Source organism: Xenopus tropicalis, chromosome 2 (assembly GCF_000004195.4).
Source record: "Xenopus tropicalis strain Nigerian chromosome 2, UCB_Xtro_10.0, whole genome shotgun sequence".
Taxonomy (NCBI): domain Eukaryota; kingdom Metazoa; phylum Chordata; class Amphibia; order Anura; family Pipidae; genus Xenopus; species Xenopus tropicalis.
In genome coordinates, this window is record NC_030678.2 from 8,948,746 (window position 1) to 8,976,072 (window position 27,327).

The 27,327-nt window shown below is 39.6% G+C and overlaps 1 protein-coding gene across 1 annotated transcript; it reads left to right on the forward strand.

The window, feature by feature from the left end:
- Positions 1–424: 424 nt before the first annotated feature.
- LOC116408572 (integumentary mucin A.1-like) lies at positions 425–26,073 on the forward strand. Its single transcript, XM_031896169.1, has 7 exons — positions 425–684; positions 2,920–3,092; positions 17,256–17,390; positions 17,850–18,011; positions 19,570–19,635; positions 25,264–25,398; positions 25,841–26,073. The coding sequence occupies exons 1-7, from the start codon at positions 425–427 to the stop codon at positions 26,071–26,073; spliced, it is 1,164 nt and encodes a 387-aa protein (XP_031752029.1).
- Positions 26,074–27,327: the final 1,254 nt, after the last annotated feature.

A 27,327-nucleotide genomic window follows, 5' to 3' on the forward strand; every position in this document is an offset into this window, starting at 1 on the left:
AAAAGGCCACCAGAGTCCAGCAGCAACTGCTGATCACAAACCAAGAGGAACAGCGACAAGACCGGGAGCTCATCAAAGAGGTGGTGCAGCAGCTAGCTGCAAGGAGTGCTGCAGCACCTCCAACAAAAACCGCTAAACCAAGTGCTATATGTGCTAGCTACTATCTTCAAACGTTGACAACAAGTGATGATGTTGAAGCTTACCTTTCCACATTTGAGAGGATAGCAGAGCCAGAGGACTGGCCTAAAGAGCAGTGGGCAGGCCTGGTGGCACCCTTTCTCTCTGGGGAACCACAAGAAGCTTATTTTGATCTGGATTATGACTAAAAGCTGAGATTTTGGCCCAGCTGGGGGTCATCATATCGGTCCTCACCCAGTGTGTTCATCAGTTGATATTTATAGCAGAAAAGCCACCACACTCCCAGATGTATGATCTAATTCATCTAGCTAAAAAGTGGCTGCAGCCGGAGACCCTAACAGGACCACAGATTGTGGAGTGGATAGTGATGGACCGGTACCATAAGTCTCTGCGTTCACCTTTGCGCAAATGGTTAAGCCATGCAGAGCAAACAACTGCAGATCAGCTTGTGGAAATGATAGAGAGGTACATTTCTGCCGAGGAGCTACACCTTGGCTCCCAAGGGAAAACTTCCTGGCATACAGTACCTAGCATGGTTCCTGCATGGTAAAAGGGACCTAAGACTGATAAGAGCATGCTTCAATGTGGAGAATCTACAGGCGCTAGACCCAGAGACTACCAAAATGTGTTGGGGGGACCCCTCCTCGCAGAGGACCTAATAAAAACTTGGTGCGGTGTTACCGGTGCCATATGCTGGGACACTTTGCTGCAGACTGCAGCCTAACTGATGAATCTATGCAGTGTGACACTCCCTTAACAAATAGACGTACGTCAATGTATGCTCTGATTGTGTGTACTGCCCTTCCAACGACAGGGAATTATAAATACCTGTATGATGTTATTGTGGAAGGAAAGCAAATAAATGCATTATTAGATTCTGGTAGTCAGGTTACCCTAATGAAATCTTTGCTGGTTGAAAGACCTCAGTATGTGCCTGCTACCGTAGGGGTTACATGGAAACATGGGGATACTCGCGAGTATTCTATTGCAAAAGTGGGAATCAAAACTGCCCATGGGACAGTAAGGTACCCTGTAGTGTTGGTTCCCACTTTACTACATGATGTAGTTTTGGGGAGAAACTTGGGGGGAAACTGATAAGGTTATGGACCAATCTTACTCAAAGGGAAGCCCCTCTCATTATGGTAATAAAGTGCCTGAGGGTGTACCGGAGGGTGGGGCTACTGTGTTGGAGACAGGTGTGCTGCTCATAGTAGTGCACTAAGCACCAACCACACATTCACATCATTTTTTTTTATTTGTGTTTTTTTACTTTGCTACTGTAATTTATAGAGCCGAGTGCTATTAGTCTAGCTGTGTTGGGGACTGGTGTGCTGCTCCTAGTAGTTCACCCCCAGCACCAACCAGAGATCACTTTTTTTTTATTATTAATTTTTTTTTTAATTTAACTTACTGTTCTTTAACGTATCCAGTGCTGTTTGCTGTTATTCATAGTAGTGCACCAAACACGTTACACATAGTAGTGACATTGCATTGCAATAAAATCACCTGAGTGATGTTTTTCCACCAGCAATAATATATTACATATCCACTACTGCGGCGTTTTGTCTTTGCGTGTGAACCTGCTGTAACCTTTACACGACTTGATTGGCATGTAGACGCCGGACGTTTTAAAGCAGTTTATTACACAAGTTTAGAAATGTAGTGTGATTTCTGCCCTTTACAGCACAAAATGCAACGCTGTGTCAACAACGTATTTTTCAGAGAATTTTTTGCCCTTGATCCCCCTCCTGCATGCCACTGTCCACTTTAAAATCAGTTTTCTGGCCAGAAATGGCTTTTCTAGGTTTTAAAGTTCGCCTTCCCATTGAAGTCTATGGGGTTCGCAAAGTTCGCAAAAGTTCGCACTTTTTGGCGGAAGTTAAGAAGATGGTAGACAAGGATGGGAAAAACTGCTATTACTTATTACCCTAATTAATGTCCCTCAATCCTCTATGTGGTACTCACCATTTGAATTGCTTTATGATAGGCACCCTAGGGGCTTATTGGACATAACAAAGGAGAACTGGGAGGGATGAGGGACAACCCACCCCCTTCAAAAGTGTCATTGACAATATATGCCAATGCAGGACAGGATAACCGCGGTGATGCCCATAGTAAGAGAGCACATGGAGCAGGTGCAAGAAGCCCAACAGAGGGTGTATAATAGGGGTGCCAGAGTACACAATATTTCCCCTGGTGATCAAGTACTAGTGCTAATACCCACAGTAGAAAGCAAATTTTTGGCAAAGTGGCAAGTACCCTTTGAGATCCTTGAAAAGATTGGGGAAGTAAATTATAAGTTTCACCAACCAGGTAAAAGGAAACCTAAGCAGGTATGACATCATTACTGAACCTGGGGTAAGGGTTAACGTAAAACCTTATAGGGTGCCTGAAGCTAGACGAGAAGCCCTATCTCAGGAAGTTAAAAAGATGTTGGAGTTGGAAGTCATTGAGTCGCATAGCAATTGGTCCAGTCCCATTGTCTTAATACCTAAGCCGGACAGGAGCTGGCGCTTCTGCAATGATTTTTGAAAATTACATGCTGTCTCCAAATTTGATGCCTACCCTATGCCTCATGTGGATTAGTTAATTGAGAGACTAGGGACAGCTAGATACCTGGCAACCTTAGATTTGACCAAGGGCTATTGGCAGATTCCCTTGACAAACCAAGACAAAGAGAAAACTGCTTTCAGAAGGTTTGTGTATTGTGTTGCCATTTGGGTTACATGGAGCCCCGGAAACCTTTCAACGTACCATGGACCAAATCTTAAGGCCCCATAGGCAGTACGCAGCAGCATACCTCGATGACGTGGTTATCCATAGCTTGGATTGGCAATTCGATCTACCTAGGGTACAGCCCATGCTTGATTCCATACGTATGGCAGAACTGACAGCCAACCCCAAAAAATGTAGCATAGGCCTGGAAGAAGCCAAGTATCTGGGGTATAACATTGGTAAAGGGCTAGTTAAGCCTCAGCTTAACAAGGTGCAGGCAATTCAAGATTGGCCTAGACCAGTGAAAAAAAAAACAGGTTCGAGTTTTTTGGGGGATCGTGGGTTACTACAGACGGCTCATAGCTAACTTTGCAACTATAGCTGTCCCTCTGACAGAACTTACAAATGGGACCAAGTCCATAATGATCAAAGGGAACTTTGAGGCAGAAAAGGCCTTTCAGACCCTGAAAAAAAGCCTTATGTAGCCAACCTGTACTGATAACCCCGGACTTCACACAGAAATTTATTGTGCAGACTGATGCATTTGAAGTGGGAGTGGGATCAGTACTCCAAATCAGAGAGAGTGCATAGCATCCTGTAGTTTTCCTGAGTAAGCTGAACATCGATAAGAGAAACTATGCTATAGTAGAGAAGGAATGCTTAGCAGTTGAATGGGCACTGGAGGAGCAGGATCTGTTTACATTAGTGACCACCCCCCCTTAAATGGATGTGCGAAAATTGTGAAAAGAATAGATGACAAAATGGTTCCTGGCCCTTCAGAACTACAAGTTCACAGTGGAGCATAGACCAGGGGCCAAGCTGGGGAATGCAGATGGCTTATCCCGGGTACACTGTCTTGAGGCTCGTATTCCAACCCCTACATCGACCCCTCCTGTGTGCCGGTTATATGTGAATAAAGCTGATTGCAGTCAGCTTAAAACTTGATACGCTGTGTGTTAACTGTTGTTTCTGAGACCTATCAGGTCCCTGCAGTCTGCCTAAACCCCAAGAGACTGCACCATTTGGACGAGTTGCCTTACAGGGGGTTTTGTAGCTACCACAAGTTTTAACTGAACCGTGGAAGAATTTGATTTTTGTTCCTGGAAACAGGTTGTTCCAAAAAAAATGATTAAAATTCTTAACGACACGTCCGCTGTTGCAATTAAAGTAGACACATTTCTACAGACTCATGCAAGGTAGAATAATATCCTTATTACCCGGTACTTTTAATTTAAAAAGTAAACACATACATTACATTGGAGACTAGTCAAATAAAAACATGGCCAATTCATAACATTAAAATGGAATGTGAGCGAAAATAAATTATATCACAAGCGGTTATGAAAACTTGAGTACTGACATTTTAATTAAATTACCTGTTAAAAGAGCGACCAGCTGAGGCAGAATTCATATGCCTTCATAAGATTTAATTAGACAAAATGAAATGGTCGTGGAGGATTTCTCAGGCACACGTAGCTGTACCAAGGGTATTGTTTATTGAGGTGATCTCCAACCAGTGGCTCAGAAGCAATCACAAAAGAGGGATTTAACAACATGATTCATGAACATCATTGATAACCCACTTTCCAGGGTATATAATTTAACACACCGAGCAAATGCTGACTGTTTTACTACTAAGAGTTGAAGTGAGGCATCAACCCAATCAGAGAGGCCTTTATTAAAGGAGAACTAAACCCTAAAAATGAATATGGCTAGAAATGCCATATTTTATATTATAAACTGACTGCACTGGCTGAAAGTTTCAGCATCTCAATAGGATTAATGATATAGGTCATTACAGTTGTCACAGGAGCTCCCCATCTTGGATTCTGCCCCCCCCCCCACCATTGGAACTGTCCATGCACATGCTCAATGGGCTCTGGGCAGCTGTGGAAAAGCTGAAGCTTAGGGATTGTTGCAAATTATCAAGCAGAGAATGAGGGTTGTCTGTCATATAAGCTGATGCTGCAGGGCTGATTATTCAATTCTGATACAAATGCCCTGGTTTTAGATCTGTCGTGTAATGTGAATCTGAATGAATTACTTATCAGCTTTTTAATGTTACATTTATACTCTATTTATGCAGTATATTTTGAGTCGGTCCCTAAGTTCAGTAACTGACAGCAGCCCAGGGCATGTGTAGGCAAAGATCTACCATGATAATGGGCTGTGGTTGCCTAGAACTGGTACAGAAACCCAAAATATAATATACAACATTTCTGCCCTACTTCTTTATTTAGGCTTTAGTTCTCTCTCTCTTTAAGTGACCCAATTGATGCCTTCTAGGTCTGCCCTCTGCATTGTCCAAGGACTTGTGAATCTTGGGTAAATGGTGCCATATGGGTCTTCTGGCAGGAATTATTCCTGGTCCTTCTCACCACAGCCAAACTAATGCCAAATGATAAAAATGTTTCCAACTGACAGCAGTATTCTTTTTGTGGATTGGAGGAAAGTGAAATATATGTATCAATGTCAGAAAGTTGGCATGTCATCTGGAGTCTAAAACCTCAACATTTCCTCCCTTGTTTGCCTACGTTATGATAATTACAATTTTAATAATAATATTAAAATGTAGTTTTAACTTAAAAAGAGCCTGTTCTTCCAGTTGTGACATGTCTACTTTTATTTGCAGAAGATTTAATTAAACCTATTTGAAAATAGATATGCCGTGTTTAATACTTTTAATAAATGCTTATTAATAGCGATGTAGTGAACTGTTCACCGGCGAACTAATTTGTGCGAACATCGGGTGTTCGCGAACGCGCAAGTTCGCAAACTTTCCTCGTATGTTCGCAATTTAGGTTCGCCGCGTTTTTTTTCGCTGCGTTTTTTCTCGGCCTAAAAAAACGCCACACAACCACACATGGCATTTTTCAGCCTAGTACTGGTGTAAGCAAATCCCGTTTCCATGGTGCCAATAGCGCGAAATAGCAAAAAACGCTGCGTATTTCCGCTAGGTCTGCCTGTTTTTACGCAACGCTTTTTCAACAAAGTATTTTTTAGAGAAATTTTTGCCCTTGATCCCCCTCCTGCATGCCCCTGTCCAGGTCGTGGCACCCTTTAAACAAATTTAAAATCAGTTTTCTGGCCAGAAATGGCTTTTCTAGGTTTAAAAGTTCGCCTTCCCATTGAAGTCTATGGGGTTCGCAAAGTTCACGAATATTCACGCTTTTTGGCGTAAGTTCGCGAACTTTTTTTTTTTAGCTTCGCTACATCCCTACTTATTAAGTTGGCGTACATTGACCTAGAAAACTGTCAGACCAAATAACATACAGGTATGGGATCCATAGACTCCATTATAAGCAAATAATTCTAGTTTTTAAAAATGATTTCCATTTTCGCTGTAATAATAAAATACTACCTGTACTTGATCCCAACTAAGATATAATTACCCCTTATTGGAGGCAGAACAGCCCTATTGGGTTTATTTAATGGTTAAATGATTCCCTTTTCTCTGTAATAATAAAACAGTACCTGTACTTGATCCCAACTAAGATATAATTACCCCTTATTGGGGCAGAACAGCCCTATTGGGTTTATTTAATGGTTAAATGATTCCCTTTTCTCTGTAATAATAAAACAGTACCTGTACTTGATCCCAACTAAGATATAATTACCCCTTATTGGGGCAGAACAGCCCTATTGGGTTTATTTAATGGTTAAATTATTCCCTTTTCTCTGTAATAATAAAACAGTACCTGTACTTGATCCCAACTAAGATATAATTACCCCTTATTGGGGCAGAATAGCCCTATTGGGTTTATTTAATGGTTAAATGATTCCCTTTTCTCTGTAATAATAAAACAGTACCTGTACTTGATCCCAACTAAGATATAATTACCCCTTATTGGGGCAGAACAGCCCTATTGGGTTTATTTAATGGTTAAATGATTCCCTTTTCTCTGTAATAATAAAACAGTACCTGTACTTGATCCCAACTAAGATATAATTACCCCTTATTGGGGGCAGAACAGCCCTATTGGGTTTATTTAATGATTAAATGATTCCCTTTTCTCTGTAATAATAAAACAGTACCTGTACTTGATCCCAACTAAGATATAATTACCCCTTATTGGGGGCAGAACAGCCCTATTGGGTTTATTTAATAGTTAAATGATTCCCTTTTCTCTGTAATAATAAAACAGTATCTGTGTCCCAACTAAGATATAATTACCCCTCATTGGGGGCAGAACAGTCCTATTGGGTTTATTTCATTTTTAAATTATTCCCTTTCTCTGTAATAATAAAACAGTACCTGTACTTGATCCCAACTAAGATATAATTACCCCTTATTGGGGCAGAACAGCCCTATTGGGTTTATTTAATGGTTATGATTCCCTTTTCTCTGTAATAATAAAACAGTACCTTGTACTTGATCCCAACTAAGATATAATTACCCCTTATTGGGGGCAGAAAAGCCCTATTGGGTTTATTTCATGGTTAAATGATTCCCTTTTCTCTGTAATAATAAAACAGTACCTGTACTTGATCCCAACTAAGATATAATTACCCCTTATTGGGGGCAAACCAGTCCTATTGGGTTTATTTCATGTTTAAATGATTCCCTTTTCTCTGTAATAATAAAACAGTACCTGTACTTGATCCCAACTAAGATATAATTACCCCTTATTGGGGCAGAACAGCCCTATTGGGTTTATTTAATGGTTAAATGATTCCCTTTTCTCTGTAATAATAAAACAGTACCTGTACTTGATCCCAACTAAGATATAATTACCCCTTATTGGGGCAGAACAGCCCTATTGGGTTTATTTAATGGTTAAATGATTCCCTTTTCTCTGTAATAATTAAACAGTACCTGTACTTGATCCCAACTAAGATATAATTACCCCTTATTGGGGGCAGAACAGCCCTATTGGGTTTATTTAATGGTTAAATGATTCCCTTTTCTCTGTAATAATTAAACAGTACCTGTACTTGATCCCAACTAAGATATAATTACCCCTTATTGGGGGCAGAACAGCCCTATTGGGTTTATTTAATGGTTAAATGATTCCCTTTTCTCTGTAATAAAAAAACAGTACCTGTACTTGATCCCAACTAAGATATAATTACCCCTTATTGGGGCAGAACAGCCCTATTGGGTTTATTTAATGGTTAAATGATTCCCTTTTCTCTGTAATAATAAAACAGTACCTGTACTTGATCCCAACTAAGATATAATTACCCCTTATTGGGGGCAGAACAGTCCCCTTTAAGCAGAAATGGCTGAGACTGAACTAAATGAACCAAACTCTTCTGTTTTATAAGAATATTCCATGTTTGCCAGTCGCTTTATTTCAGTTTGCTCTCACCCCACTTAATGTTTACATCTCATTATATTTTAATTAACATAAGTTCTCAAAGTAGCATCTGCATATATTTTTTTCTGTGTGCTTATTACAAATGGGTGTCTCTAGCCCAGGTATCTTGCAATGGAGGAAGGATTCACAGCATTGGGCACATTACAGTCTATAATAAAATAGTACCTGTACTTGATCCCAACTAAGATATAATTACCCTTTGTAAATTAAAAATTCAGTGTCATTCAAGCGCATTCGAGTGTACACTTGGGTGTTGGCTTTAGTGACAGTGAAAGTGTTTGTACCCTGGGGCACTAAGGAACTGGGAGGTTTGGGGATAATTCCCTGCAAATCTGTATGGAAATGTTACCATTAGGGGAGAAGCACTAAAGGTTACCTTTAGTGCTTCTTCACCTGGCTGGGTTCACTCACAGACTCCTGGAGAAAGATCACATGTTGGACATCTGCCAACTGACTGTATTGGTAAATTACCAGAATTGCAAACAAACTTCTTTTGATCATAACAAGTAGCACATGAAGCACGACCAAAACAGCTTCTCGATCACAAATAACACTCAGGTGTGACCTTACACTTGGGAAATATTCCCCAGAGGTAACACCTTTTGTTGTAGTGATTCTATCCCAGCATACACTCATGGAAGAGTCTTGATCCCTGGCACACTTCCTGCCCCTGAGCTCACCATCTCTTGCCCCTACACTAGCTGCCTGATCACTGTGGGGTCTTAACCCCTCTAACTTCCTCAGTGGAGCAATGAGCTGCTCAGATAACTTTTCCCTGAGCCTAGCCTTACTCCTAGAGGGAACTATTTTGCAGATAGTAGCCAGCACGACTCCTTGAATCTGTTTTAGAATACTGTAGTGCAGGTTCTCCAATGGCTACTTCCCACCGGTATATCCAACCAAGAACAGTCTGGAACAGCACCACTTGTATTCTTATTTAAATTGCCTTTATTGCACGCTTCACAGGGCATTACAGCAACATTTCAGGCCATGCGTTTTATCAAGCTGCTAGAGGGCACTATCACATGAACTTACTAAACACTGACTAGGCCTGCTGCCTGCCAGGCCACATTCTGTAACAACCTTCCCACCAGGTGGGATCCAGGAAAAAGCCCACATTTTTAATTTAGGAATAGCTTATAATAAGTTAGAATAGAAAATGTTTACGTTTTATAACTCTTCCTCTCTGTGTCTCAGGTTAACCTCACTGTCCTCACTGTGAGGAACCCCCTACCCAACATCCCCCGGCAGGGCATTCCCCAACCTCATTGCCCTCACCATGAGGAACCCCCTACCCAACATCCCCCGGCAGGGCATTCCCCAACCTCACTGCCCTCACCGTGAGGAACCCCCTACCCAACATTCCCCGGCAGGGCATTCCCCAACCTCACTGCCCTCACCATGAGGAACCCCCTACCCAACATCCCCAGGCAGGGCATTCCCCAACCTCACTGTCCTTACTGTGATAAACCCCCTCCAAACATCCCCCGGCAGGGCATTCCCCAACCTCACTGCCCTCACCGTGATAAACCCCCTCCCAACAACCCCCAGCAGGGCATTCCCCAACCTCCCTGCCCTCACCGTGATAAACCCCCTCCCAACATCCCCCGGCAGGGCATTCTCCAACCTCCTCACTTCCCTCACCGTGAGGAACCTCCTACGGTACTTTAACTGATAGTTCTGTTCCTCTAATATAAAGGGGTACCATTTTTACTGGAAAAAAAGATTCCCCCATCTGTCTATAAACAGATAGGTAGGATATTTCTTAATTATGACAAAAGACAAAAAGTATTTTCAGAACTAGCCATATTCATTTGGGTTAAGTTCACAGGTTAACAGATTTTTGTCTGTGTTATGGAAATGCTACCACTGTAATTTTCTGTTGACTGATGATCTCAAATGTAAGCAAAATGTCATCTTTAAACAATAGGTATTTAATTTGCAGTCAATAACTCAAGTCTCCAAAAGAAGACAGTCCCCCCACATGGCAAAATCTGTAAGACTAACTAACTAACTAACTAACTAACTAACCTCCCTTTATGGCTGAATAAAAGTGTTAGTGTCAGGGTTGGTAAGAAAAAAATGTGCATTTAAAGCATTCAAGTTAGCTGGGGCAGCAGAAACTTTCATCAGGTACAAGAAAGCAAATAAAGCAGTAAAAAAGCATCAGACAGCAAGAGGGTTAAACGAATCCAAAATTATTTTTTAATATGTAAATAGTAAAAAAATGAAGCAAGAAGGGGTGGGGCACTTATTATCACAGGGGGGTAAGTTGGCTGATGAAAACTTATGAACTCTTATTTTTCATCTGTCAGTTTAAATACAACTGAGGAGCCAGCTAATAAAGGCTTCCCTTCTGATAGACTCAATTCTCGTATTATAACTACTGACGCATGGGTCACTCGGGAGGAAATTCAAAAGAGACTTGAACATGTAAAGGTAAACAAAGGTCCAGGACCGGATGGGATTCATCCCAGGGTATTAAATAAGCTGAGCGCTGTGATTGCCAAAGCTTTTTACAGGATTCGTTGAGGTTTGGCATGGTGCCGAGAGACTGGCGGATTGCTAATGTGGTGCCGTTATTTAAAAAGGGATCTCGTTCTCAGCCTGAAAACTATAGGCCTGTTAGTCTGAAATCAGTGGTAGGAAAGCTTTTGGAAGGGGTAATAAGGGATAGGGTAGTGGATTACATTGCTAATCGCAAAACTATAAGTTTGTGCCAGCATGGTTTTATTCGTAACAGATCTGAGGAGGTGAGAAGGAACCTTGATGCTGTAATGGTAGTGAATATTATCTACTTAGACTTTGCTAAAGCATTTTATGCAGTACCTCACAGAAAGTTAAAAAAATTGAGATAGGATAGATTACACAGAGTGGGGGTAAATGGAGCATTTTCTAATTGGGCCAGTGTGGTTAGTGGGTACCGCAGGGGTCAGTCCTTGGGCCTTTGCTTTTTAACTTGTTTATTAATGACCTGGAGGTGGGCATAGACAGTACTGTTTGTGCCGATGACACTAAATTGTGCAAAACTATAAGTTCCATGCAGGATGTGCCGCTTTGCAGAGAGATTTGACAAAATTGGAAAACTGGGCAGCAAACTGGAAAATGAGGTTCAATGTTGACAAGAGTAAAGTTATGCACTTTATTAGAAATATAAGAAAGGCAAGTTATACGCTAAGTTATACACATGGTAGTGTGTTAAGGGTATCCTTAATTGAGAAGGATATGGAGATTTTTGTAGATAACAAGTTGTCTGTTATAAAAAAAGGGCATTGACTTGAGGCATGAAAACATAATTTTGCCTCTGGTCTCTGGTAAGGCCTTACCTTGAGTATGGGGGCCAGGTTTGGACTCCAATCCTTAAGAAGGATATTAATGAGCTGGAGAGAGTGCAGAGACTGCAACTAAACTGAAGGTCATGGAAGATTTACTATGAGGTTAGACTGATTGTCTCATGGGGTTGTTTTCTCTGGAAAAAGGCACCTGTGATGTACTTTTTTTTCATAAAAATAATCAGCACCAGAGGCCACCCCTTTAGAGGATCAAAACATTCATTTGAAATAGTGTAGGGGGTTCCTCTCTGTGAGGAGGTTGGGGGTCTGTATCAGTTTATGTATGTCAGTGCATAGATAGGTCAGTATGGATTTATGTATGTGAGTGGATAGATAGGTCAGTGTGGGTCTGTATGTGAGTGGATAGATAGGTCAGTATGGGTCTGTATGTGAGTGGATAGGTCAGTGTGGGTCTGTATGTGAGTGGATAGGTCAGTATGGGTCTGTATGTGAGTGGATAGATAGGTCAGTATGGGTCTGTATGTGAGTGGATAGATAGGCCAGTGTGGGTCTGTATGTGAGTGGATAGGTCAGTGTGGGTCTGTATGTGAGTGGATAGGTCAGTGTGGGTCTGTATGTGAGTGGATAGATAGGTCAGTATGGGTTTATGTATGTGAGTGGATAGATAGGTCAGTATGGGTCTGTATGTGAGTGGATAGGTCAGTATGGGTCTGTATGTGAGTGGATAGGTCAGTATGGGTCTGTATGTGAGTGTATAGATAGGTCAGTGTGGGTCTGTATGTGAGTGTATAGATAGGTCAGTGTGGGTCTGTATGTGAGTGTATAGATAGGTCAGTATGGGTCTGTATGTGAGTGGATAGGTCAGTATGGGTCTGTATGTGAGTGGATAGGTCAGTATGGGTCTGTATGTGAGTGGATAGGTCAGTATGGGTCTGTATGTGAGTGGATAGATAGGTCAGTGTGGGTCTGTATGTGAGTTGATAGATAGGTCAGTGTGGGTCTGTATGTGAGTGGATAGATAGGTCAGTGTGGGTCTGTATGTGAGTGGATAGGTCAGTGTGGGTCTGTATGTGAGTGGATAGATAGGTCAGTGTGGGTCTGTATGTGAGTGGATAGATAGGTCAGTGTGGGTCTGTATGTGAGTGGATAGATAGGTCAGTATGGGTCTGTATGTGAGTGGATAGGTCAGTGTGGGTCTGTATGTGAGTGGATAGGTCAGTGTGGGTCTGTATGTGAGTGTATAGGTCAGTGTGGGTCTGTATGTGAGTGTATAGATAGGTCAGTGTGGGTCTGTATGTGAGTGTATAGATAGGTCAGTGTGGGTCTGTATGTGAGGGGATAGATAGGTCAGTATGGGTCTGTATGTGAGTGGATAGGTCAGTGTGGGTCTGTATGTGAGTGGATAGATAGGTCAGTGTGGGTCTGTATGTGAGTGGATAGATAGGTCAGTATGGGTCTGTATGTGAGTGGATAGATAGGTCAGTATGGGTCTGTATGTGAGTGGATAGGTCAGTGTGGGTCTGTATGTGAGTGGATAGGTCAGTATGGGTCTGTATGTGAGGGGATAGATAGGTCAGTATGGGTTAATGTGTGCTAGGTTTACTTGGAAGAGTTGAACTTGATGAACTCCGGTCAACCTTATGTAACTATGTAACGTGCTGTCCCTAAAACAATTACGTGAAATAACACAAAATATTTATTTGAATTTGTGCCACATGCCTCCCTAAAATAATTATTATCGTGTTTGTTTGAGTGTGCATGATTCATAGTAAAAATCTTTGGGCAACTAATGACCTTTTCGCTAAGTACACATACCAAGAATATATATAATGGTGATGTCTCACCATGTCTCTTGTAATCATTGTGGTAAAATACCTAAAATGAAGCACAAAATTCTTTGTATTTATTTCCTTCTGCTGGTCTTAGGCTTAGTCCAGGCCAAAGGTAAGGAGATGCCTATGAATTTTACATTTTATATTTATATCATGTTGAGCTTTTACTTCTTTATATTTTCAAGGAAATAGATATATAGATAGATAGATAGATAGATAGATATATAGATAGATAGATAGACACAAATATATAATGGTAATGACTGTAGGCAAATTGTAAATATAATTGCTTGGTGTGTAATAATAATAATAATCAGCAAGTTTGTTGTAAACTTCTCTGCAGATGTTAAATATATATATTTATATATATATAGTTTTCACATGGGAATTCCATAAGGTACATATTTTCCAGGGGGATCTAAGAAATCAACATTAGTTTGGCCTTTCCTGACTTTTTTTTTTAAAATTGTTCCATATTATCTGTTATTTCAAAGAATAAATAAATTATAGTATGAAATCTATTAAACTGATAAATAAGGTCAAGTCTAAAACATTCCCTACAGGGATGTGCCATTTTGCACTTATGAAACTTCACCTAAAAGAACGCTACATTATAAAAACATGCACCTAAGATCTAAGGGAAAAAAGTTTATCATTCTTTCTACACATTGTTAATAGTTTAATAATTGATGATGGGCGTGCTTTAAATATCACTCATGGAGATGGGAAATGATATAGACACAAGTAAATAAGATTTTAAAAAATATGCAAGGAGCTTCTTGTGGATTATTATATTTTATTCAGCAATGACTTGTGCAGACATTATAGGGTAGTGATAGCCTTACTAGACAGCACTAAGGATACTATGGCAGTAATTCCTTTTTGAATATATATATATAATATGCCTCTAAGCACTTATGTAATACAGGTATGGGTTCTGTTATCTGGAAACCTGTTATCCAGAAAGCTCCAAATTACGGAAAGCCTGTCTCCCACTGACTTCATTTTAATCAAATAATTTAGATTTTTAAAAATTATTTCCTTTTTCTCTGTAATAATAAAACAGTACCTGTACTTGATCCCAACTAACATATAATTACCCCTTATTGGGGGCAGAACAGCCCTATTGGGTTTATTTAATGGTTAAATGATTCCCTTTTCTCTGTAATAATAAAACAGTACCTGTACTTGATCCCAACTAAGATATAATTACCCCTTATTGGGGCAGAACAGCCCAATTGGGTTTATTTAATGGTTAAATGATTCCCTTTTCTCTGTAATAATAAAACAGTACCTGTACTTGATCCCAACTAAGATATAATTACCCCTTATTGGGGCAGAACAGCCCTATTGGGTTTATTTAATGGTTAAATGATTCCCTTTTCTCTGTAATAATAAAACAGTACCTGTACTTGATCCCAACTAAGATATAATTACCCCTTATTGGGGCAGAACAGCCCAATTGGGTTTATTTAATGGTTAAATGATTCCCTTTTCTCTGTAATAATAAAACAGTACCTGTACTTGATCCCAACTAAGATATAATTACCCCTTATTGGGGGCAGAACAGCCCTATTGGGTTTATTTAATGGTTAAATGATTCCCTTTTCTCTGTAATAATAAAACAGTACCTGTACTTGATCCCAACTAAGATATAATTACCCCTTATTGGGGGCAGAACAGTCGTATTGGGTTTATTTAATGGTTAAATGATTCCCTTTTCTCTGTAATAATAAAACAGTACCTGTACTTGATCCCAACTAAGATATAATTACCCCTTATTGGGGGCAGAACAGCCCTATTGGGTTTATTTAATGGTTAAATGATTCCCTTTTCTCTGTAATAATAAAACAGTACCTGTACTTGATCCCAACTAAGATATAATTACCCCTTATTGGGGGCAGAACAGCCCTATTGGGTTTATTTAATGGTTAAATGATTCCCTTTTCTCTGTAATAATAAAACAGTACCTGTACTTGATCCAAACTAAGATATAATGAATCCTTATTGGATGCAAAACAATCCTATTGGGTTTATTTCATGGTTAAATGATTCTCTTTTCTCTGTAATAATAAAACAGTACCTGTACTTGATCCCAACTAAGATATAATTACCCCTTGTTGGGGGCAGAACAGCCCTTTTGGGTTTATTTAATGGTTAAATGATTCCCTTTTCTCTGTAATAATAAAACAGTACCTGTACTTGATCCCAACTAAGATATAATTACCCCTTATTGTTGCAGAACAGCCCAATTGGGTTTATTTAATGGTTAAATGATTCCCTTTTCTCTGTAATAATAAAACAGTACCTGTACTTGATCCCAACTAAGATATAATTACCCCTTATTGTTGCAGAACAGCCCAATTGGGTTTATTTAATGGTTAAATGATTCCCTGTTTCTCTGTAATAATAAAACAGTACCTGTACTTGATCCCAACTAAGATATAATTACCCCTTATTGGGGGCAGAACAGCCCTTTTGGGTTTATTTAATGGTTAAATGATTCCCTTTTCTCTGTAATAATAAAACAGTACCTGTACTTGATCCCAACTAAGATATAATTACCCCTTATTGGGGCAGAACAGCCCAATTGGGTTTATTTAATGGTTAAATGATTCCCTTTTCTCTGTAATAATAAAACAGTACCTGTACTTGATCCCAACTAAGATATAATTACCCCTTATTGGGGCAGAACAGTCCTATTGGATTTATTTAATGGTTAAATGATTCCCTTTTCTCTGTAATAATAAAACAGTACCTGTACTTGATCCCAACTAAGATATAATTACCCCTTATTGGGGCAGAACAGTCCTATTGGATTTATTTCATGGTTAAATGATTCCCTTTTCTCTGTAATAATAAAACAGTACCTGTACTTGATCCCAACTAAGATATAATTAATCCTTACTGGATGCAAAACAATCCTATTGGTTTTAGTTAATGTTTTATTGATTTTTAGTAGACTTAAGGTATGAAGATCCAAATAATGAAAAGACCCCTTATCCGGAAAACCCGTGGTCCCCAGCATTCTGGATAATGGATCCTATACCTGTATACCAAAGTCCTCTACCTCATGTTATAAAACATGGGAGTACATATTAAAGAAGGGTCATCAGTATAACATGTTTTAGAGAGATGTATAAAGGGACACAAAACTCTGCTGCACTTCTCAACACTTCTCAGTTGTTGCTGGACAACAAAGGCCAGAAAACAATCCCAAGCAAAATTGCTTAATAAAAGTCGTTCCCAACTATCCACAGCTCTGGCTCCATGTTCTTTGTTCCTGCATAAAAGAGTTCTTTCTCTTCCTTGTTCAAATTAGTTAATACTGTACATGAAATCTGAGACTTATAGAATTATAGAATTATAGGGGATGCATAGGGGCACATTTACTAACCCACGAACGGGCCGAATGCGTCCGATTGCGTTTTTTTTTTAATGATCGGTAATTTTGCTATTTTTTCGTATTTTTTTCGATTTTTTCGGCATCTTTACGATTTTTGCGTAAAAACGCGTGTTTTTCGGCATCTATACGATTTTTGCGTAAAAACGCGAGTTTTTCGTAGCCATTACGAAAGTTGTGCAAAGTCGCGATTTTTTCGTAGCGTTAAAACTTGTGCGAAACGTCGCGCCTTTTAAGTGTTAACGCTACGAAAAAATCGCGACTTTGCGCAACTTTCGTAATGGCTACGAAAAACTCGCGTTTTTACGCAAAAATCGTAAAGACGCCGAAAAACTCGCGTTTTTACGCAAAAATCGTAAAGACGCCGAAAAAAATCGCAAAAAATACGAAAAAGTCGCAAAATGTTCGTTTCCAATCGGAATTTTTCCAATTCGGATTCGAAATCGTGTCTTAGTAAATCAGCCTCATAGTATGGTAAATGGAAATGTGATATAAAAGTGACAGTATTCCAGTAGGTTTTCTAAAACTCTTTTTTTCTTCTGATGGAATGAAGACTGTGCAGTGGCTCCAGCTGACAGAGTAGACTGTGGGTATCCAGGCGTTACCACGGCTGACTGTACAGCACAGGGTTGCTGCTTTGATTCCAGTATCAGAAATTCCTTATGGTGCTTTTATTCAGCTGAAGATGGTATGTAGCTTTATTTAATCTTGTTATTTTAATACCAAGATTGTGTTAAACTAATCATGTCAAAAAATGTCAGAAGTATGTTTTACCCACTAAACACAATAAAAACGTTGAGGAAAAAGAAAAAAGACACCTGTGTAGATACAAAGAAAACTTCAATAATAGAGAATTTTTCATTTAAAAGAAACATTTTGGAAATAAGTGAAACGTTTTATCAAAATTGATCTACTATTGTGAGTGACAAGTCTATTATATCACAATAGCTGATGGAATGTGTGGCAGGAACATTACGCCAGAAAGTCTCCCTCTATCATTGAGATTGCAGATTGGGGTACAATGTTATGTGGAATGAACATGTGTTGGATACTAAAGAGATGAAATGTTTTTTTAAGTTTTAACATGAACTTTCAGAACTTACTAGGTATTTAACTCTGTATATCCTTTTGTGCACTTCTGTTACAGGTCCAATCAGGAAACTTGAATGCAGTGGGGATCCTAAAAAGAGAATAGACTGTGGATACCCAGGAGTAACGGAGAAACAATGCAAGCAAAATGGTTGTTGCTTTGATAACAAAATTTGGGGTGTTAAATGGTGTTTCAAGAAGCAAATAGGTAAGGCACATTGTAGAAACACAAGAGAAGTTGCTGGGCCACAAATTTCTTCTCAGTCAATTGAGCAAAAAGCATTGTGTTTGATGCCACTCGCCCCTTTCCGCCTCCTGTGTTGAATAGAGTGCACATGCTCCTATTTAAGCAATGGAACAAGAGCTACAGCCAACTCCATACCAGTCAGTAACTGGCAAGTTGAAAATGTCACCACGTGTCCAGTTTTGCCCATTTTCTGCAGAAAGAAATGCACTAGCCTTAATCTCTTTCTTTCCAAGCATCGTGCCACCATCTCACCCTCTCTTACCAAGGATCCCTTGCTTTTCAAGTTCAAATTTATTTGTCACATACACAGTCATACACATTATGATATTCAGTGAAATGCTTAGACGACTACTATTGACCTCAAATTACAAAAAAAAAAAAATAGAATAATATAGAATATAAAGAAGTTAAGAATAAAATGAAATACAATAATATAATAATTGAAATGTATGTAGTGCAATGTAGAACCATGGCCAAATTGTTGGCATGATAACGTGCAAGAATTGCAGTTCAACTTCACAGTGTGCGAAAAGTGCAAATGGGCCATTATCCCACATGTGCAAAATAAAAAGACTTAATCCCTAATAAGGCTCCTAAAGGTTCCTAGATTCATGTGATGTTATTATGATTGAGAGCTCGTATGGCCTGCGGGAAGAAGCTCCTTCTCAATCTTTCTGTGTTGGCCTTCAGGGAGCGGAAGCGCCTTCCTGACCGCAACAGAGAGAACAGTCCATTGTCGGGATGGTTAGACTTCTAGACTTGTCAGTGTCGTACAGTAAATTTTCTGACTTTACTATACTGTGCATGCAGTGTCAGATTGGGGCACCAAGGAACAACCAGACAATCAGATAGCAAAGTCCCAACTGCTAGAACCTTAATGTTATTTTTTTCTTGCTGAGAAAAACCCTGATATCCCCACGTTTGAGAGATTTATTGTTCAAATATAACTGATTAATATAGCCAAGTACAAAATAATTTACAAAATAATTGTCTAAAGGGTGGTGTAGTGGCCTTGAGGGACATGCCTAGCTATAGCAAAGATAGTGCAGTGGGTTCAATTTTTCCTTCTTCTTTGCACAGTTATGATACATTTGCTACTGAGCAGATGTGCTGTAGTGCCCTCACTGTGAAAAAACACCTACACTGCTTCAAATGGAAGCTCCGCCAATATGCCTCAGTTTGATCATTAATCTTCTGTGAGGCACTGTATCAAACACTTTAGCAAAGTTCAAGTAGATGACATCAACTGCCATTCCAGCATCGAGGTTCCTGCTCACCACCTCCTGCTTGTTTGCCACAATCCCCTCTGATTCACATCATGTGTCCTCTATTATAAAATATAAGAATAGTAGTAATCACCAAGGAGTTCTGTGATCATATAAACCCATAATGATGCAAGCCAGGTACATTTATACAAGTGTTAGGACTCTGAAGTGACTACTAATATCCTCATAACGTATTACTATTTAGTTTTTAAATTTTCATAAGATCTGTTCATTTAAACAACATTGTTTGTATCAATTGATTTTAGTTACAACAACACCACCACCAACAACAACAACAACAACAACAACAACAACACCAACACCAACTCAAAGTAAGTATATACCTTATTAGTTTCTAAATTTCTTAATATTGTCTTTCTTTCACTCTTGATTTTAATCAGATGGAATGAGACTTGAGGGTGGCAATATAATTTATTCATGAAAATGATTTAGTTGTAAATCTCTGAACCGTTACTCTTTACTTATATTAAAAAAATTACTTTTTACTTTGAAAAAACGGCATGTTCCTCTGCTTAATAAAGAGAAAGAATTACACTTTTTTATGCAAGCCAGGTACATTTATACAAGTGTTAGATTACTAATATCCTCATCATGTATTAATATCTAGTGTTTAACTTTTTCACGATATCTGGTCATTTAACCTTTTAAACGCCAACTACGTAAGGCGTACGTGATGGCAGAAAAACGGTTTAAGTGCCAACCATGTGCACCTGTACATGGTTTGCATTCAAAGGGTTCTCTCTGCAGAAGCGCCACATAGCTTTTAGCGATGACAGCCCCCTGGGCAATAGGCCAGGGGGACTGTCATGTTGGTCCTGCAACACGATCGTCACAGGACCGACCTCCAAGCAACAGACGCAAGCTTCAAAACTGGTAAGGGTGATTTTTTTTTATTTAAACACACTTACATACATTTACACCCATTTACACACACATACAGCACACAATTTAGCTGTTTTTTTTTTTCATTTTGCACACTTATATACACTAATATACACACTTACACACTGTCACACAACTTTTACATGTGTACACACATGTATACACAAACACTCACAAACTTTTTTTTAAAAACGTATTCCTCTGGCATTCATATTTAGAGTGATGTGTCATTATATGTAAGAAATGTTGTAAGATAAATGTGGCAAATTTCAACAATTTTAGGCCTTTTTCAGAAAAGTCATAAAAACCATTAACTTTAGGAAAGCTTTCTAGATAGGTACTTTGGTGTAGTAAGTCTTCTTTACCCATGTTGGATTTATCTGAATATGTACTTTCCAAAAATATATGGCTTTCTGGGGTGAGCGTGCTTTTTTTGTAGCATTATCCCACATAAAATGATGTAAATGTGTTGATTTTGCAGGAGTTGAAATGACAGAAATGATAGATTGCATGGAGTATATTCACATAAGGGCCCCTACATGCCACATACTTAAGTAAACCTATACATATTGTGTATCAAACTGTTCAGTGGACTCCTGGTGTTTAAATTTAGGTTGTTTTATCTTTGTGTCTAATGCTATGTGGGAAATAAGATGCTGCAAGGTGGAAGCTTTGAGGGGATTTTTGGAAATGTCATAAAATTTGCCAAATTTAGGAAAGCTTTACCCCTTGGTACTCTGGAGTAGAAAGACACAGGTACCCATTTTAGATTCGGGGGAATGTGTATTTTCCACAAATATATGGCTTTCTAGGGTGACCATACTGTTTTGTAGCGTTATCCCACATGAAATGATGTAAATGTGTTGAATTTGCAGGAGCAGAAATGACAGATCATATGGGGGTATATTGACATTGACATACAACATACTTAAGTAAACCTATACATATTGGGCCTCAAACTGTTCACTGGACCCCTGGCGTTCATATTTAGGGTTTTTTGTTTGGTTACTTTATGACCTGTAGGAGATAAGATACTATAGATTGGAAGCTTAGAAGCGATTTTTTAAAAAATGTCACAAATTTTGATAAAAACCCATAACTTTAGGAAAGCATTGCAACTTGGATTTCTCAGAATCTGTTCTTTCCAAAAATGTATAATTTTCTGGGATAACCCTTCTGTTAGTGGAATTTTTGGCCTTGAAGTTTAAAGTATGCAGCTTTCTGGAGCAGTGCTTTGGAAATTTGGTAGGGTACTGCTGGGAGTTTTTTACCTATACAAGTGAGAAATCTCCATAAAACTATATATATTTGGTATTGGCACGTTCAGAAGACATGGGACTTTCCAAATCAGTTTGTTGCGTAAATCAGTTTCGTGCATAAAATAATTTTTGTTTCTGGTATATGTGTTTATATTATGGAAAATATGACTTTTTTTTAATTTTTGAGACTTTTTTTAGAAGTCTATATCTTGTTACAGAATTGGAATTATACAAAAATTCTACTATACTTGAAAGCTTAGGTTGTCCTGAAAAAAACGATATATTGTTTTCCTGGGTAAACTATAAGTCTCCATGAGGAAAGGCCCCTAAAATGAAACAGTGCAAAATGTTCAAAAATTGTCTGGCAATACAAGTTCTGCTTTGACCAAAATGGCTGGCACTGAAAGGGTTAAACCACATTGTTTGTATCGATTGATTTTAGTAAAAACTAACACAACCACCATGAACAACTCAAAGAAAGTATATACCGTATTCCTTTCTAAGTTTCTTGTTGTTTTTCTTTCACTGTTGATCAGATGAAATGAGACTTGAGGGTGGCAATATACACATTGGTTTTAATTATAAGGGGGAATAGGGGAATCTGTCACAATATCTTCTAAAGCAGTAGTCTCCAACCTTTTTTGCACCACGGACGGGTTCAAGTAAGACAACTTTTCTGAGGACTAGTGGTGGTGGGTATAATACAGCTCATCATAATACAAATTCAGTGGGAGACCTGAGCTTGTTTCCCTGCAACTAGATGTGCCCAGCCCCCCTTGCTCTTCTTACTCCCACCTAAGTGGTGACATCCCCTGATGCTTAGCATGGAGCTTTAGTACTTTGGTCCTTTTCACGATCAGTAGAAAGCTCCCTGGACTTTGCATAGTTGTTGTCATGGAGTTGGAATCACAGGTAATTGGGACCAGAGGTGGCCTAGTTCAGCACAGCCCACTGCCCGGTGGTTGGGGACCCCTGTTCTAAAGAGTTTGTGATTGATTCTTTGTTTAGGCTGTACACAAACTGCTCTTCAATCAATCTCCACAGGATTACGTAGGATTAATAGACCATTGGCAACACATAAAGATTATTTAATGAGTAAACACTAGGATAAGGGGAAGAAGCACTCCAGTGTGTTGGCAATGCCTTTAAATCATTTATTTGCAGAAATGTACAAACAGCACAAGCTTTCGGGGGTGACCCCTTCTTCAGGTGTATTCATTGCAGGCTGTGGAAGTTAAGCACCCTTTGAGAACATGTATGTAAGTGGTGTGCTGAAGGTTTTTGTTTATGTTGATTAAACACTAGGTTAACACATTTGTAAGTTTTGTGTGTTAGGCTTAACTACCAACTGGCAAGACTTTATTCATAAAAATGATTTAGCTGTAGGTGGTCTCATGGAGGGGTCTTGGTTCCTGGCACACTTTCTGCCCCTCAGCTCACCAACTCTCGGCTCTACACTAGCTGCCTGATCACTGCAGGGTCCTAACCCCTCTAACTTCCTCAGTTGAGCAATGAGCTGTTCAGAACTATCACATGAACACTAACATTTCCTAACTAGGCATGCTGCCTGCCAGGCCAGATCCTGTAACAACCTTCCTGCCAGGTGGGATCCAGGAAAAAGCCTACATTTTTTAAATAGAAATAGAATATTATTTTTATTTTTATTTTTTTTATAACTCTTCTTCTCTGTGTCTTTTTTAAGTGAGCAGATAATTTGATAAAGTACCTTTTTATCTTTCACTCACCTGAGAACACAGTTGGCAAATAAAAGTATTTTCAATTTCAGTGTGTCATATTCATTGGGAGAAATAATTAAAGCCATAGCTATAGTTACATAATTACATTTTATTGCATAGTTACCGTATATACTCGAATATAAGCCGAGTTTTTCAGCACTAAATATGTGCTTAAAAAGTAAGCTTCGGCTTATACTCGGATATACACGGTAGTTGCACTCAAAGTAGACACAACACGGTTACGCGCGCACCACCCCTGGGCGACCGTAACCTGCATATTGACGCAGCGTGCGCACGGCATTATGCACAGCGCAACGCTACTCCGTCAACGATGGCCCCGACCTGTGCGGCGCGCCGGTAGACTGAGCGACACCCCCGAGATTGCAGTGCACAGGACATCGCGCGGCTCGCCTATGCACCTGTGCGGGGGACATCCCGCCCGGATTACCTTGCATTGCATGAATGGCGAAGTGGGTGGTAAGAAACAAGGGAACGTTTGTGGGAGGGAGGATAATGCAGACTTGTGTGACAGGGCGTTGCAAGAAAGGAATAGTCACAGAAGGTTGCAGGAATAATGGGGGCAGTAACTTAGTAGTTGAATCCTTACTAACCACATGTATTCATGGGAATCCATGCAATTACAGTTAATTATTTTGATATTCTTCATATACCTACAGTACATATCAGCCAGTAACACTTGCTGTAAACATATTTCACTATACATAATAATATGCACATATAAAGGATTCAGTCTTCAGAAATGTCAGCAATTTACTGTACTGTACAGAAATGCCATATTTAGTTATGGGATTAAAGATTTTGTATATATGCTTTTCATGCTGCACCATTGAGGGGCTTATACTCGAGTCAATAAGTTTTTCCAGTTTTCTTAGGTAAAATTAGGTACCTCAGCTTATATTCGGATCGGCTTATACTCGAGTATATACGGTAAATTGAGTTAAAAAAAAGACTAAAGTCCATCAAATTTGAACCCCTCGAAACAAGCCCCAGTGCACACATATATATACACACACTCTTACAGAACTATATATATATATGTGCAGTTGAAAGCACTCACAGCTCAAAACAGTTCAAAAGAATCTAAAAAAATTTATTGTTCCACGCATCAATGCATTTTGATCCACCAGAGATCATCATCAGGATCTCTGGTGGATCAGAGGCATTCCCCAACCTCACTGCCCTCACCGTGAGGAACCCCCTATCCAACATCCCCCGGCAGGGCATTCCCTAACCTCCTCACTTCCCTCACCGTGAGGAACCCCCTACCCAACATCCCCTGGCAGGGCATTCCCCAACCTCACTGCCCTCACCGTGAGGAACCCCCTACCCAACATCCCCTGGCAGGGCATTCCCTAACCTCCTCACTGCCCTCACCGTGAGGAACCCCCTACCCAACATCCCCTGGCAGGGCATTCCCCAACCTCACTGCCCTCACTGTGAGGAACCCCCTACCCAACATCCCCCAGCAGGGCATTCCCCAACCTCACTGCCCTCACCGTGAGGAACCCCTATCCAACATCCCCGGCAGGGCATTCCCCAACCCCCTCACTGCTCTCACCATGAGGAACCCCTATCCAACATCCCCCGGCAGGGCATTCCCCAACCCCCTCACTTCCCTCACCGTGAGGAACCCCCTAACCAAAATCTCTGGCAGGGCATTCCCCAACCTCACTGCCCCCACCGTGAGGAACCCCTATCCAACATCCCCCGGCAGGGCATTCCCCAACCCCCTCAATGCCCTCACCGTGAGGAACCCCTATCCAACATCCCCTGGCAGGGCATTCCCTAACTTCATTGCCCTCACTACTAATCCCAGTCTTTCCCAAATCTCCACAGCTGGCTGCATTAAAATTCCAAAGTAATCTGGCAATGGGAATCCCAATTGATCTGTGTAAATCTGACTCCATGTTCTTTGTTGAAAAAAAGAGTTGGGGAAGAATGATAGGGGATAAGTAATATGGTAAATGGAAATGTGATATAAAAGTGACAGTATTCTAGCGGGTTATTTAAATTCTTTTTTTTCTCTTTTGATGGAATGAAGACTGTGCAGTGGCTCCAGCTGACAGAGTAGACTGTGGGTATCCAGGCGTTACCACGGCTGACTGTAGAGCACAGGGTTGCTGCTTTGATTCCAGTATCAGTAATTCCTTATGGTGCTTTTATTCAGCTGAAGATGGTATGTAACATTATTTAATCTTATTATTTAAATACCAAGATTGTGTTAAACTAATCATGTCAAAAAATGTCAGAAGTATGTTTTACCCACTAAACACAATAAAAACGTTGAGGAAACGTAGATACAAAGAAAACTTCAATAATAGAGAATTTTTCATTTAAAAGAAACATTTTGGAAATAAGTGAAACGTTTTATCAAAATTGATCTACTATTGTGAGTGACAAGTCTATTATATCACAATAGCTGATGGAATTTGTGGCAGGAACATTACGCCAGAAAGTCTCCCTCTATCATTGAGATTGCAGATTGGGGTACAATGCTATGTGGAATGAACATGTGTTGGATACTAAAGAGATGAAATGTTGTTTTAAGTTTTAACATGAACTTTCAGAACTTACCAGGTATTTAACTCTGTATATCCTTTTGTGCACTTCTGTTACAGGTCCAATCAGGAAACTTGAATGCAGTGGGGATCCTAAACAGAGAATAGACTGTGGATACCCAGGAGTAACAGAGAAACAATGCAAGCAAAATGGTTGTTGCTTTGATAACAAAATTTGGGGTGTTAAATGGTGTTTCAAGAAGCAAACAGGTAAGGCACATTGTAGAAACACAAGAGAAGTTGCTGGGCCACAAATTTCTTCTCAGTCAGTTGAGCAAAAGCATTGTGTTTAATGCCACTTGCCCCTTTCCGCCTCCTGTGTTGAATAGAGTGCACATGCTCCTATTTAAGCAATGGAACAAAAGCTACAGCCAACTCCATACCAGTCAGTAACTGGCAGGTTGAAAATGTCACCACGTGTCCAGTTTTGCCCATTTTCTGCAGAAAGAAATGCACTAGCCTTAAACTCTTTCTTTTCAAGCAAATAATTGTCTAAAGGGTGGTGTAGTGGCCTTGAGGGACATGCCTAGCTATAGCAAAGATAGTGCAGTGGGTTCAATTTTTCCTTCTTCTTTGCACAGTTATGATACATTTGCTTCTGTGCAGATGTGCTGTAGTGCATAAAAAAAACACCTGATAATATGTTTACAGGTATGTGTGTGTGTTTAGAGAAGACATGACAAGAGATCAGGGAAGAAAGAGCTTACTATTTATTGCTTTTATATTACTAGTAGTGAGATTTGCAGTGAAATGTTGTAAAACTTTTTGTAAAACTGTGATAAAAATATGCCACGAAAAAAAATTGTCAAGAAAAAACACCCATTGACATTAATATATTTGGAGTGAAAAAAAAATTGTGCAACTAAAAAAAAAAAATTTTTTTTTTCAGCAGTTTCGAAAACTGATTTACTCTTGGGATTTCCTGTGGGTGGTAAATCTCCTTCTGTGGCATTTTTTGTTATACATTTATACTGCAATGTGCTCTGAGGGTTACTCATGAATTGTCGTTGTATGCATACTGCCATGCATTCCGGGCCCATTATATATGTAATTGCTATTGAATTTATCTTACTACTGTATGTACAATGGGCATAGGATACATATAGTTAAATATATAGGGTTGAAAAAAGACCAGAGTCCATCAAGTTCAACCTTTCCAAGTAAACCCAGCACCCACAACTTATACTTACCCATCTATACACTCACATACATAAACTATAAATACAAACACTAATACTAACTGTAGATATTAGTATCACAATAGCCTTGGATATTCTGATTGATCAAGAACCCATCCAGGCCCCTCTTATAGGCATTAACAGAGTCTGCCATTACCCCATCACTAGGAAGGGCATTCCCCAACCCCCTCACTGCCCTCACCGTGAGAAACCACCTACGCTGCTTCAAATGGAAGCTCCGCCAATATTCCTCAGTTTGATCATTAACCTTCTGTGAGGTACTGTATCAAACGCTTTAGCAAAGTCCAAGTAGATGACATCAACTGCCATTCCAGCATCGAGGTTCCTGCTCACCACCTCCTGCTTGTT